The following is a 13,251-nucleotide window of genomic DNA, read 5'->3' as shown; positions in this document are numbered from 1 at the left end:
CCTTTCTGCATCATTTCTGTTTGCAGATAAAAACCTGGACACTTCATTCCTCTGACAGGCCATTATCTCCACAGATAATGTGGAGAAGGAAGAGGCTGGCCTGCCAGGCAACAGAGACATCAACATCTATAAAAGGCTCTTGTTTCGCCCTTCCCAGGGACACTTTACCTCTTCAGGCAGGGCCCTGCTCTGCTAGCACAGTGGCAGGGACAGCCAGCCTGCCTCCAGGCATGTTGCTGGTTGTGCCCAACTTGCTCCAAGGCCAAGGTGTCTGGGACTTGGGATTCAAGCAGTCAACAAGGTCATCATGGTCATTCACATTTTATTTTCTGCCTTCCACCATGATAATGTGGTATCCGAACTTGGTCTTGACGGGAGGGTCCGTGTACACAGGCTTGTCCATGCTGCTCACAGGCAGGGCAAATGCTGCCTCCTGGAATGGTCCCACCATGGAGCCTCTGGTCATCCAGCCCAGGTCTCCCTGCAGCAAGGGACCGTTGGGGGTTAAACTCTGAGACTCGGAGCAGGAAGGGTGGGTGATGTGGCCGTGGAACAGGTCCTGCTGGTGACGAGCAGGACCCAGGCTCCCGCAGCCGCTGCCCGGCCCCACTGCCCTGTCCCGGTGCAGCACTCACTCACCCCTTGCCTGGCCTTGTCCTCGCTGTACTGTGCCGCCACCTCGCTAAAGCGCTGTCCGGACTTCAGCTTCTCCATGGCCTCCATGGCCCGGCCGTGCTTTTCGCACAAGATGTGCCGAACCTGGAGGGGCGGGCAGCGGGGCTGTGGCGAGCGGGGCCGGCGGGCGGGACGAGCCTGCAGGTGCTGGGGCAGAGAACCCGCATCCCGCCTGGTCCCCGACGCCCCCCGCACTCACCTTGACGGCACTGCCACCTCCCTTCGGGCCCTGTGCTTTGCTCTCGCTGCTGCTGCCGCTGTCGCCGCCTGTGAACCGATCACCCTGACACCGGCCCGGTCCCCACCGACCCTGCCGGGCTCTGAGACCGGCCGGGCCCCCACCGCCCCCGGGCCCCAGCCCGGCCGGTCCCGGTGCCGTCCCAGCACCCCCGCCCGGCTGGTCCCGGTGCCGGCCCAGCACCCCCGCCCGGCCGGCCCCGGTGCTGGTCCAGCACCCCCGCCCGGCAGGTCCCGGTGCCGGCCCAGCCCCGCTCACCCTTCCCAGCTTTGCCGCCGCCTTTCCCTTTGGGCGCCATCTTGCCGCCGTAAGGCCCCCACGCTGCACACCCCACGCCGGGCGGGGCCGCCTCTGTCCCGCCCCCAGGCCCCCGGCTGCCCGCGCTGTGCCGGGACACGGGGCCGCGGGGCTGCGTGACACGGGGTTGTGCCGCCCGGACGGGGCTGCAGCCACCCGGCACACAGGGCTGCGTTCGGCATCCACGGCCGTACCCAGCGCCCGCCCAGGTTTGGCCCCAACACTGAGGGCTGTACCCTCATCCATCCCACCGGCCCCAGGATTCCAATTCCTGGTCCACCCCTCCCCACTTGAAGTCCTCCCCCCGGCCTGTGCCCAGGGTCCAGGGCTGTCCCCAGCTCCCTCCCAGCACGAGGGCTGACCCCAGCAGTCCCCCCGGGCTGCTCTGTCCCTCTCATCCATCCCACCTTCCCCCCGGACGCCAAGTCGGTCCGCAGCCCCTCACCCGGGGGGGCCTGTTCCGGCCTGTCCCCAGCCCCCAGCCTGGGCCGCCCCTGACACCTCACGGTGTCCCTGTGCCTCACCCGCCCCAGAGCCATGGGGACACAGGAGTGCGCGGCAAACGCTGTGAAAAGCCCCAGCTAATAGGGCCGGTTCTTCTCCCAGGGCAGTCAGGGTGTGCCCACCTCCCCAGCCCCGGTTTCTCAGCAGCCCAAAGAAGAACAGTCACAGGCAGGCAGCAGGGAGCACTTTACCAAGCTGGCGAGATAAAAAGTACAACATTCCATAGTTGGCACCTTGGCGGCCCCACGCCGGGGCAGGGCTGACCCACTGCCAGCCGGACTCTTCCCGGGAACCCACTGCCTTCCCAGTGGAATAGCTGCAGCCAGGGGGAGCAGGGAGAGAGCGGCCAGAGACGAGCGCTCAGCCAGGAAGAGCCCCAGGAAGAGCACGTTCCTCCGGCCAGGGAAATTAGGATCTCCATCCCATGGCCAATCTCCATCGCACAGCCGATCTCCATCCCATGGCCAACCTCTGTCCCACAGTTGACCTCTGGTCCACTTGGATATTTCACCCCAGCAGCATCGGCCACTCCAGCCGCCAGTGGTGCTGGGGGTGTTGCAGGGGGGTCCCTGCCCTGTGCATGCCCCCAGCCCCCTTTACCGACTCTGTCCCTGGTTTCCTGAGCAGTCATGTGCAAAATGTACCTGTCCCCAGAGCTTCCCAAGCTGTGCTCTGGCCCCATCCCACGCCAGCACCCTGCCACTAGCTGAGGCCATGGGATGGGGGTGAAATGTGGACATTCATTAGAGCTTTTTTTGTGATTTTTTTTTCCTGAGTTTCTCAGCCTGGCTCTTAATTACAGGCTTAAATCTGCAGCCCTGGGAGAGGAAAGAGAGGAATGGGTGAGTACCAGGAGGGAGGGGAGGGGAACCCACTGGAGCCTCAGTGGGATCAGATCCAGGGTGGTGGCAAGGATGGGGAAGTGTTTGCCTGGGCCGTGCTCCCCAGGGATGCAGAGCTCCTGGTGGGGCAGAGACCCCCCAGAGCAGCCCAGGCCCCTCAGAGGGGCAGCTGAAGCGGTGCCGTGGTGCCCTGCTGCTGCCTGGACCCACTGCACCACTCCCCCCGCAGCACAGGAAGGCTGGAGTGTGTGGAAATACATCAAGAAATCAAGCAGAACTTTCCCTAAACACTCTGTTTCCTTGTCAGCCGTGGCTGGCCCTTCCTGTTTCTCTGGGCGTGCGGCTGTGCTCCTGCTCAGAGCTCGTGTTTCCTCCCTGCCCTGCCCTGAGCCCACACCACAGCCTCTGTTACTGGCTGCTGGGCCCCCATGATGGAGCCGGGCCAGGAAGAGGCAGCTGGGAGTGAGGGGGACAAATCCCACCTGGGGACGTGCAAACCCTCTTCCATGGCCCCATGCACATGCCCTGATGGCATGTGTCCCACTTGGCCTTGCTCAGCTCTCTGGTGGCCAGTGGGCACATGTGAGTGGTGGGCAATCCTGGGGGGATCCCAGACCCGGAGGTCACCAGGGAGGTGGCTCAGGTGAAGTCCATCTGGATTCCAGCCACTATCTTGGTAGTATCTCAGGACCTCTGGTGGCCAGGGCAGCAGGAGAAGTTGTCGCAGGGTCTGTTATGGAGATGCAGGAGGCTGAGCTGGGGACGAGCTTCCTTCCCATGGCACAGCACCCTCATTGCCCCAGTTGGCAGCTGGGTGCAGGACCCCTGGTGTGGGAGTGGGGTGGCTGCCAGACCGCCTGTGCAGTGAGGCCAGGGAGACTGGTAGTGGAGAAGACCCCAAGGTTTGTTTTTGGACTGAGAGCTGAGGAGCTCCAAAATGCAGCATTTTGGGGGCTTTCAAGGGGTGGGGGTTTGGCTTGAGGTGGTGGCGCTGGCTGTGGACACCGGGTGCCAGTTCCCTGTGTGACAGGGAGGATGTTCAGGGCAATGACAGGGACCTCCTGTGACTCTTCAAAAGCAAGAACAGATCCAGCTGAACCCCTGGCGTCTTCCCAAAGTGCATCTGTGTGTCCAGCTGAATTCAACCAGGGGATCTCTGCATGGGAAACTCAAGGTACAATGTCAAAGGGAAGAGAATCAAACATCACCACCACTGTGCATTAGAAAATCTGTTTAAAGTACCACATGCCGAAGGGACCAAAGAGTCTCAAGCTGCTTTGCTGCAGGCATCAGGCAACACCAGGGGCTGTGATCCTGTTCTGCTTCCTGGGCAGGTGCCTTCAATCCCAGGAGCTGGCTCAGCCAGGGCCAGTTCCAGCAACTTCTCCCATGGGAAGGGCCCAGAGTCATGAGAGCTTGGGCTCCAGCCACTGCCTCTCTGCAGCAGCTCTCCAGGTAAGGAACAAAAGCAGAAGAACCCCCCAGCAGGATACAGGGGCTCCCCAGCAGCCAGGACAGCCCTTTGCAGCAGCGCTCTCTCTGCAGCGCTCTCTCCTCTTGGCTGGAGGAGCCCCTGTGTGGTCAGGGCTGGGTTTTGGGGCTGTTTGCACTGTCCAGCTCAGGGGCAAACTCTGTGATGACCCTCCGGGCCAGCGGGTTTGTGGTCTTGAGCAGTTCGGCGGCAGATGGCCGAGTACCAGGGCTTGTTTTGCTGCTCTTCTTCTGAAGCAGGGCTTTAAAATCCTCATTCCTGCTGGAAGACTTCCCACTGCTGCCTGCTGCTGCCAGAGACTCACCAGCTGGGGAGCTTGAAGTCTTTACAGGTGAGTGGGAGGTGGGTCGGCTGCTGAAGGTGTCACCAGGCTCTTTCCGCCCCAAGACCTTCCTCTTTGACCTAGGCACCAAAGGGACACGGGTGGGAGCAGTCTGGGGCTGGGGTGAGGTCCAAGAGCTAGGGGCATGGTAGTACCCAGCCTGCTCTGCTGGGGCAAGGTGATAACATGAGCGTGGGAGGTGGTGCTCCTGGCAGGACTAATCTGGACTCTCCCTGCTGGTTGCACTCTGCTCAAGGAAGCAGCAACTGGGCTGTCCCCAAGGATGAACATTGGTCCCCGTATGGAAAATGAAGCTGTTGTGGTGGAGAGACACTACACCCAGAGCTGTGACAGTGGGTGCAGAGGCTGTCCCCTCCGGTGCATGCACCAGCCTTACCTGTGGATCACTGTGAAGAGATCCTCCGTAGTGCGGGATGTTGTGAACACCTCATCGTCCTCCTCCACGATGGACTCGGCTGTCTTGTCGCTGGCAAAGCTCTTCTCCTCCATGCCGGCTTCTGCTGAGTTGCCTGTGGGCAGGGAGAAGACAGCAGTGAATCCCCTGTGCAGCATGGAGACCCGTTATCCCTGGGGTAATCCCACCACAGTGGTGGAGAGACCCTCACCTTGCTCTGAGGCAGGCTCACTGGCAGCCGTGGTGCCCACGGCCTTGGGGGATGGCGGATCCTCAGCGTCAGGGTCGCAGCAGGTGGGGTCAGTGTCCAGGGTGATGATGGGGCTGGGGGTGGGTGGCAGGTCCCCCACACCAGCTCCCAGCTGTGCTGGGGCTGGGATGAGTGGCAGGTACAGCACGCTGGGCTTTTTGGGCACTGGTGGGGGTACCTTGGCCTTCCTGCGCTCCCCCTCGGCACGGCTCTGCTCTGGCCGCAGCTCATCCAGGCTGCCCTGGGAGAGCCGCCGGGGCCCCGCTGGGGTCAGGGACAAGTGGGTCTCCCCCAGAGCTGAGCTCCTCCTCAGCTCCCCTCTCCGCAGCACCACAAAGGCATCCTGTGCCAGCCCCTTCTCCTTGGCGGTAGTGCCTGGTGGGGATTTGGGGGACACGGGACCCTCCTCCCTCAGAACTGGGGGCTTGGGTAGGATGCACGGGGGGCGCCTGGCCAGTGGTGGCTTCTCTGCCACAGGTGGCTTCACTTTTTTCTCTGGCCCTGGGCAGGGGATGTGTGCTGGCTCCTCTGTGTGCTCTGGGCCATCAGCGTTGTCCTCTGGCTCTGAGCGGCTGATGGAGCGGAGACGGACAGAGCGCAGGTCGGACTGTGTCACCACGGGCATGATGGGTGTGATGGGACAGGTCTTCTGGGCCAGCTTGGTGCCAAAGGTGGAGTCAGAGTGGTGCCGGCTGACCTTAGTCTTCCCCTTCAGGGAGATCTTCAGCCCTGAGAGGTCAAGGTGGGCAGGTGGAGTCAGTGGGAGGTCGAAGGACAGCCTGCCCTTGGGGCTCCTCTCCATGGGGGATGTGGGGGGCAGAGAGGATTTCCTCTCGGGGACCAGTGGCCTCACACGCACCTGGTGCGGGGAGTGCCCAAGGATGGTGGAGGTGGGTACGGTGGGGGTTGGGGTCTCCGACTGACTGGAGTACCCGCTGGATGGGGACATCAGCCCTGTGGGCCTGCCTGGTGAGGAGGTCTTGAGGTCTGCCTCAGCAGAGAGCTGGGAGGGCGTTGTGGCCCTGGAGACTGAAGGGGACACAAGGGACTCAGAGCTGCCCCGTGTCTTGGCACACTCAACAGCCGTGGTCCCTGTAGTTGTGCTTGAGCCAGAGAGGGACTGGTAGGGATCACTGCCAGCCCTCCAGTCTGTGAGATGCCACTGGTGGGGGGCAGTTGTGCTGTTGGGCTCCCTGCCTGCACTCCCCTGAGGGTCAGCATGCACCAGCCGGTGACCCTGGAGCTCTGGTGGGATGCACAGGCTCTTGGGCCGCTGGTCCTTGGGCAGTGCTGCACTGAGCCCCACATCACCATCCTGCCCCTCTTTGATCAGTGAGACGCTGCGCGTGGGTGGTGAAGGCTTCTTCTTGGCCTTCTTCAGGGAGATGCTCTTGGAGCGCCGCCGCCGCTGCCCCTCGGGCTCCAGCCCCAGGGAGATGTTGTCAGTGCTGGTGCTGCCTTCGGAGCTGGCGCTGGGGTAGCCCAGGGCATAGTTGGCGCTGCCCCGCCGGGTCTCAGCATATGTGATGTCCACAGAGCAGAGGGACCCCGAGTCAGTGGGCACTGACAGTGACCGCTCACGGAACCGGCACCCTGCCCGCTCCACCTCCAGCTGCGCTGGCCCTGCTGCTGGCTCCAGCTCCTCTTGGCTTCCTGGCAAGAAATTCCCCTTGGCTCCCTGGATGCACATGGAGCTGGGGGGGGAAGCAGGCACTGGGCCAGAGAAAAAGCTGGGCCCATTGCTGCCTGTGCGCTCTTCTGTGGTGATGAAGAAGGAGGTGGAGGCAGCGGGTGAACCTGGGCTGGGTGATGGGATGAAACCGCCCGGCGAGGTGCAGGTGGGCCCCTTGCCTGGGCCAGTGGTAAGGCTGGCGGGGCTCCCATAACCCAGGGGGGTCCAGGGCGGAGAAAAAGGGGTGCCCTGTGTCCCATTGCAGGCACTGGCACAGGGGTGGGCTGTCCCATCCATGGCAGCAGGTGGCTGGCAGCGGTGGGCCCCGAGGTCACTGAAGGTCTTCCTCAGTGGGGCTGAGAGGGGCGGACGAGGGCTGATCTCCTGGGGCGTCGTCCCCCTGCTTGTGGTCTCAGGCACAAAGCTGCAGGACAGGGACTCACTGATGGGCGTGTGTGTGCTGGATGTGGGGCCGTTGGCACTGCCTGCGGGGAGAGACACAGTCTGGTGAGCACATCCTGCCTCCCTCACAGGGACATGGCCCTCCTCTGCATGCTGTCCCAGCCTGTGGCCAGTCTGGAGGCTGCACCTCTGCCCAGGCATAAAATGTGGATCTGATGGCATGCTGGAATGTGCCAGGGGCAAATAACCAGCCATAGCAGGAGACTCTACCTATGGGGACATCAGTCCCATGGCAACCAAAGTGTTGCCCTGGTGCTGCTCCATGGTGGGGACTCAGATGGGGTTCAGGAGGAGCCAAGTCAGGCATTGCCAGCTGGGACAGAGAGGGACATGGTGGCTCACAGTGCCACTCCATCACAGGAGCCAGCAACCCCACTCTGAACACCCCCAGCAGACAGGGATGCTCAAGGCTGTGGTGGGCTGAGGTCTGACTGACTCCAAGGAGGAGCCGTGACCATCCTATTGGTGGTCTGACCACTGTCATGGGAAGAAACTTTCCTCCTACCCCGTGAAAACTGCCTTGGAGCAGCTGGTGCCATGGCTTCTCTCCCTGTCTCTACCTCCCTTCAGAGAAAGGCTGGCTCTGATTTCTCTACACCTTCCACAGGGGACAGCAGGACAGAGCCCCTGAGCCACAGTGGCTGCTGTTCCCAAGGGTCCAATGCCAGCCTGGAAGCACTCCAGCCACTCTCACATGGCATGGTTTGCCAGCCCCAGCAAAGATCTGGCCAGGTGTGTGCCCCACAGCCATGGCAGCCTGAGACAGGGTCTGCCCATGGGGAAATGGGCACAGGGAGCCCTCCTTGTTGGAGCCGAGGCTGGGTAACTCCTGCCTCAGAATCCTGACTCAGGACGAAGGGGCTGTTCCTGATGCCATGCCAGCCCCAGGCCAGCCCAGTGTCACTAGTGAGCCCAGCACCTCAGTGCCTTGGGAGGGCGCAGAGTCAGTGTGGTGCCTGCACCTCCCCGTGGGCTGGGTGTCCCCGGGAGCCCGTCTGTGCCTGGGCTGGCTGCCAGCCTCGGGATGGCTATGCCACCATCAGGGCAGCTCTGGGGGTTGCCAGCCCTGCCCGGGTGCAGCCTGCGCGGTTCTTGCCGTCACCTTGGTCTCGCAGGGACAGGTTAGGGAATCCAATAATGGTCCGTCTACGCCGCAGGGTGGACTTTGGGTTCATCGCAGTCTCTGTGTTAAACAGGGAGTGACGAGCACTCGCATGCCTAGCAAAGTGCTGCCCTGTAGCCAAAACAAACAGCGGTACGCCGCGGTGCCGGAGCTGCTGCTGGGCCGGGAGCTCAGCCCCTCCATCACCCGTGTTCTCTGTGTGTCCCCAGCCTAGGATGGTGACACAGGTGGGAGTGTGGATGCAGGACGATGGTGTGAGCCATGTGAGGTGAGCACGGGGGAAATGGAGGCATGGTGGGAATACTGCAGATGGAAGTGGGATGGATGGAAAGCCACAGAGACCAGCCCTGCACTGCGTGACAGGCACTAGTCTGTGCTGGTGAGGCTGGGCCCCACACCACTGTGCTGAGCCAGCTCGGGGATGGGTACATGAGGCATGGGGAGGGAAAGGGACCAATGTGGCCCTGGCACAGCTCTCCATGATGGAGGGAAAGTGCAGAGAGACACCTTTGCCCTTCAGAAGGGGCACCTCACCCAGTCACCAGCCCCTGACTCTGACCTGGGCCAGAGCATGGCACCTGTTTCTGCAAGGACTGGGCAGGACCGTGCTGCTGGGAGCTGTGGCCCTGAGAGGATGAGCAGATGGACAGACAGGGGAGACAGGTGAGACAGGCAAGGTGCACAGTATGTGGTGAGAGTCCAGGTGACAACAGACCTGACTGGCTGGACATTACATCAGGGATGTGAGACCTGCCAGCAGCATGGCCAGTGGACCAGACACACAAAGTTGCAGATGGCACGAGAGATGGCTGGGAGCGATGTATGCCAGCATGGCCCTGCTGTCCCCTCTCTGCCCTGGTGCCCACCTAACCCATAGGAACACAGCTTGCAGCCACAGCTGCCTCCCACCACCCGTCCCCTGCCCCAGATGGCTGCTGGGGCACATCTCTGCCTGCACCCCATGTCCCCCCACCTTACCATGGGGTGCTGCCCTACCAGAGACATTGATGGGAACAATGTTGGTCTGGATGGAGCTGGGCTGGTGCCACTGCTTCTCCTCCTCAGGGGACAAGGGGAAGGCCCTGGGCCAGGGGTGCTCCTTGTCTGGGCTGGTGGGGAGGCTCAGGGAGGTGTCAGGAGGCCGAGCACTGAGCACAGTGCTGCTGGTGGTCTCCTCTTCGGCCGCTCGTTGGCTCGGGGGCTATGGGGAGAAAGGCACGTCAGCCACTAAAGGGACAAGGGTGGAACACAAACAGGGACTTGCTGCCTGCCCTGCCACCTCAGAACTCACCATAAGCACGAACTCAAGGCGCTTGGCAGGTGGGGGTCGAGGTGATGGTTCAGGGGAGGTGTCGGGGGGCAGGTGACCAGCAGCGCGGAAGGTCTGCCCAGTGACCCTGCTCTCAGTGTACTGCTCCTCATACTCCTCTGCAAGAAAAACAGCACCTGGGACCCTGCTCCTGCTGCCAGATCCTGGAGCAGGGGGCATGTGAAGGGATGGTGACTGTCCCCTCTGGCTGTCCCCAGCCTAGCTGGCCGTCCCTGCTCAGGACAGGCAGCTCAGAAGGTGAGGAATGGAGACCCCAAGGAGGAGAACTGAAGAAGTCCAAAGGTGCCAGCAGCTTGCCTCACTCCTCCCGGGGTGCAGTCAAGTGATGTGGTGGGTGCCACTGGGACACAGTCCCACGGGGGACAGCCAGAACTCAGTGCGTCCCCATCCTGTAATTGTTGAGCTAATTAATGCTGGTGGCTATGGACTGGCAGAAAGCAGGGCTGCTCAGGCTGACTTAATGAGATTACAAGCTGGGGGATGGCTGGGCTGCTGATCTCATCTGATGCCTGAGGAGCATCTGAGCCAGGGTCGCGTGACAGCCTGGGCCAGAGACTGGAAGGAAACAAAACCACTGGCCACGTTGATCAAGTTAGGCAGATCAGTGGCAGGTCCCTTAGGCCCTTGTGAGAACTGTGCTGTGTAGGGGCTCGTGGGTGCCCTGGAGGCCCCACTGGCATCAGTGGCCCCAGCAGGCAAACGTGGTCCCAGTTGCTTTGGCACCTGCAGCCATGACTTGGGAGCAGAGATCGGTGAGGGACTACTGGAGGCTGGGACCCCCAGGACCCAACTCCTGCAGCTTGGTGAGGTCCAAGGAATGGCTCGGACATGCATGTGGGAGATGAGCTCGGCCTCATGGTGGTCACCTAGTCTGGGGAGCACCCACCCACCACCTTCACCCAGCCCATTACTCCAGCCCCTCTCCTTGCTACCTTGCAGCAAGCTCTGGAGGTTGAGCTGGGCCTCCTGGTGCAGCTGCTCCATGCCCGGTGGGCGCCCAGCTGCCAGGAAGACGTTCACAGGCTGCTGCCATGGCAGCTTGGCAGGGGCGGCTTTCTTGCTCTCGAGGTCCAGGTTAGAGGTGGCTGCAGGCAGAGGAGAGTGGGATCAGAGGCAGGTGGGGGGTTGCTTTCCTGTGGGTGCTACTGTGGGATAGTACGGTGCCAGCACAATGCTCATCCCACCCCAGCTCTCCAGGAATGCTGGGATGTGGCTGCATCCCACCCTGGCAGGCTGCTGGCAGCCCTCATTGCTGCCACCACTTTGGGGACTGGACGCTGTCCCTGAGGGCTGCCAAGAAGGGAGCTGGCTGAAATTGGGGAAGGAAGCCAGCCCTGCCACCCGTGCCTAACCGCGCCCGGGCGCAGGAAACGCTGCACGCTCTGGTGGAGCAACATCCTGGCTGTGGAGGAGCAGAAGTTGCAACTGAAAGGCAGGAGCCAGGGACCCACCACATCCATTGCACTGCAGCTTGGGGCCCACATGCCCTTCCCTGGCATGGACACCCCCAAAGCTCTCCAGAGAAGGAAACCTCTGTGAGGATTGCTCAGACCCTCTGAAACACCCTGATGGGTGGAAAAGTCCCTGGGAGCAGGATCTGGGCTCAGCAGTGAACTGGCTCTGTGGGGAGCTGAGCGCTGCTCCCACGAACATGCTTTGCCATGGGAACACTGCAGCCCTGGCTGCGCTGCTCTGAGTGGATGTGGGTTTGTACCAAGCATGGATTCAAGGCAGTGCCACCACTGGCACACTGCCTCCAAGGGGACCCACACCCTGTCAGGCACAGACTGGGTCTCTGTGAGCTTTACACAGGGATATGGATGATCAGGGTCTCAACCCTGGAGATTTAGGGCTCATCCTCCACTGCATGGTCTTGTCCCCATCCCCATCAGCTGAGACGCTCCGACTACCAGTGCGTGACAAACACTTCCCCTCTACCACCTGCAGTGCAGTGCCTGGCCCCAGGAGCACACCACTGCCCTGCTGCCAAAGCCTGCTCCGTGCCAGGCCCCAGCTGAGGCAGCAGAAGCAATCCCACGTACCTGGGAAGGGGAATGGCCCCAAAACATGTGTGGGACCCCTAGCACAAGCCACATTTCCCTCGGCCCCCATTGGTCAGGCAGCTGTGGTCCAGCTCATCTGCACTTCATCATAAGCATCCCCCCTGCTGCTCATGGTGCCTTCCTGCCCCCAGATGCCTTCCTGCCTACAACACCTGTGCCCCTGGGTGCCCTCATGCCCACCCTTCCCCCAGCTGATGGAGCCTGCACAACGCCCAGCACCCAAAGCAAGGTGCCATGTCCCCACCCTAGTTACTTTTATGATTTGTTTCCATAACGACAGGCCTTAACACTGGGAACACTGGTTTTTTTTCCTTTTTTTTTTCCCCATTCCTCCTCCTCTAAATAATTTGACTTGTTTCCATACCAACCAAGAGGTGTTGGGGCGCATGTGTGCATGTGTGTGCCATGCACAGGGTAAGGTTGGACATCTCCCCAAAAACCTGACCCCCAGTGCCAGGGGCAGAGACCACACCTTCCCCTCTGCAGACTCCAGACCCCACAACCTGCTGGTTTTGGCGTGGTGGGGGATCCAGTGCTGTCCTGTCATTTCTGAGAACAGCCCAATGGTGCACCCCAAATCCTGGCTTGCTGCACCCCCTGCCTGGGTCATGCAGCCCCAGCCTTTGGCCTCAGCACAGGTGATGCTCCTCATCTTCTACCGCTATATCCCCCTGCAGCCACCCCCCACCAAAGGCTCAGGGACATCCTGAGCAGCCCCTGCTGCCCCTGCAGCTCTCCAAGCCCCTGATGCCATGCCCGGAATACGAGAGCTCACCTCTGCTCCTCGGCCCTGCTGCCGAGTCACCCCTGCCACCCACCTCGGGCGCCGACCACGTGGGGAAACCACAGCACCAAAGCCGGGGCCGCCCTGGGTGCGGCGGAAACGTGGCAGCACCCACGCCCAGCACCCTGCCCCGCCTAGGGGCAGCTTCGGCCAGAAGGGGAACACGCAGTGCCGGAGGTCCTCCCCTGTGGAGCCCTCCCCTCTTTGCTGACACATGCTTATTTGGGACTGTGAGTGACACAGTGCAGTCCTGAGCCGGTGTGGGCTGTGGTGCAGGCACTGCTGGGCTGCTGGCATTGCCACGATGCCTATGCCTGACATCACCAAGGCATAGGCATCGTGGGCTCCATCTCCCCAGCAGGGGAGAAGGGGTGGGGGCAAGAACCGATGAGCTGAGCACTCTCCTGGCACCCAGGTGGCCCAAACGTGCACTGCAAGGACAGCACTGTGCCAGAGTGAGCAGCACCCTGAGGCTTTGGCTCCCTGGGAGCAGCCACTCCGAGGGTGCTTCGTGAGCAGTGGCTCTGAGGGTGTTTTGGGAGTAGCATGCCAAGCCCAGCACCACACGGCAGCTCGGCGATGGGATGTAAGGAGCCAGCAGTCCTGATTCACTGCCACAGTGCTCCTGAGGGACAGGCAGTATTTGGGAGCAGCCTGATGCAGGCTCAGTACAAGGGCAGGTTCTAAGTGTCCAAGGAAGCCCAGCTGCCACACCCATATGTGGGCACGGGATGGCTGAGCCAAGCGGGAGTGTCCGGCAAGAGGAGACGGCGACTGGCTGG

The 13,251-nt window shown here is 62.0% G+C and overlaps 2 protein-coding genes across 5 annotated transcripts in view; both read right to left on the bottom strand.

The window, feature by feature from the left end:
• Positions 1 to 305: 305 nt before the first annotated feature.
• On the bottom strand, positions 306 to 1,270 carry PIN4 (peptidylprolyl cis/trans isomerase, NIMA-interacting 4). The gene is made up of 4 exons (XM_036401823.2): positions 1,172 to 1,270; positions 875 to 942; positions 640 to 759; positions 306 to 481 (listed from the first exon to the last, which is right to left on the bottom strand). The coding sequence occupies exons 1-4, from the start codon at positions 1,209 to 1,211 to the stop codon at positions 323 to 325; spliced, it is 387 nt and encodes a 128-aa protein (XP_036257716.1). The 5' UTR covers positions 1,212 to 1,270; the 3' UTR covers positions 306 to 322.
• A 613-nt stretch (positions 1,271 to 1,883) lies between these two features.
• NHSL2 (NHS like 2) overlaps positions 1,884 to 13,251 on the bottom strand; it is a 28,554-nt gene continuing 17,186 nt past the window's right edge. For 3 of the 4 annotated variants that reach the window (XM_054516308.1, XM_036401921.2, XM_036401923.2), the window contains exons 2-8: positions 10,555 to 10,707; positions 9,584 to 9,720; positions 9,289 to 9,493; positions 8,272 to 8,403; positions 4,997 to 7,192; positions 4,768 to 4,900; positions 1,884 to 4,450 (exon numbers count right to left, since the gene is read on the bottom strand). In XM_054516308.1, coding sequence (XP_054372283.1) covers positions 4,138 to 4,450; positions 4,768 to 4,900; positions 4,997 to 7,192; positions 8,272 to 8,403; positions 9,289 to 9,493; positions 9,584 to 9,720; positions 10,555 to 10,707 — 3,269 coding nt within the window. In that variant the 3' untranslated portion in view covers positions 1,884 to 4,137. The remainder of the gene's footprint in view (positions 4,451 to 4,767; positions 4,901 to 4,996; positions 7,193 to 8,271; positions 8,404 to 9,288; positions 9,494 to 9,583; positions 9,721 to 10,554; positions 10,708 to 13,251) is intronic. The other variant, XM_054516309.1, reaches the window with a different exon arrangement.

This window comes from Molothrus ater, chromosome 14, assembly GCF_012460135.2.
Source record: "Molothrus ater isolate BHLD 08-10-18 breed brown headed cowbird chromosome 14, BPBGC_Mater_1.1, whole genome shotgun sequence".
Lineage (NCBI taxonomy): Eukaryota > Metazoa > Chordata > Aves > Passeriformes > Icteridae > Molothrus > Molothrus ater.
This window is presented reverse-complemented; position numbering and strand designations above follow the sequence as displayed.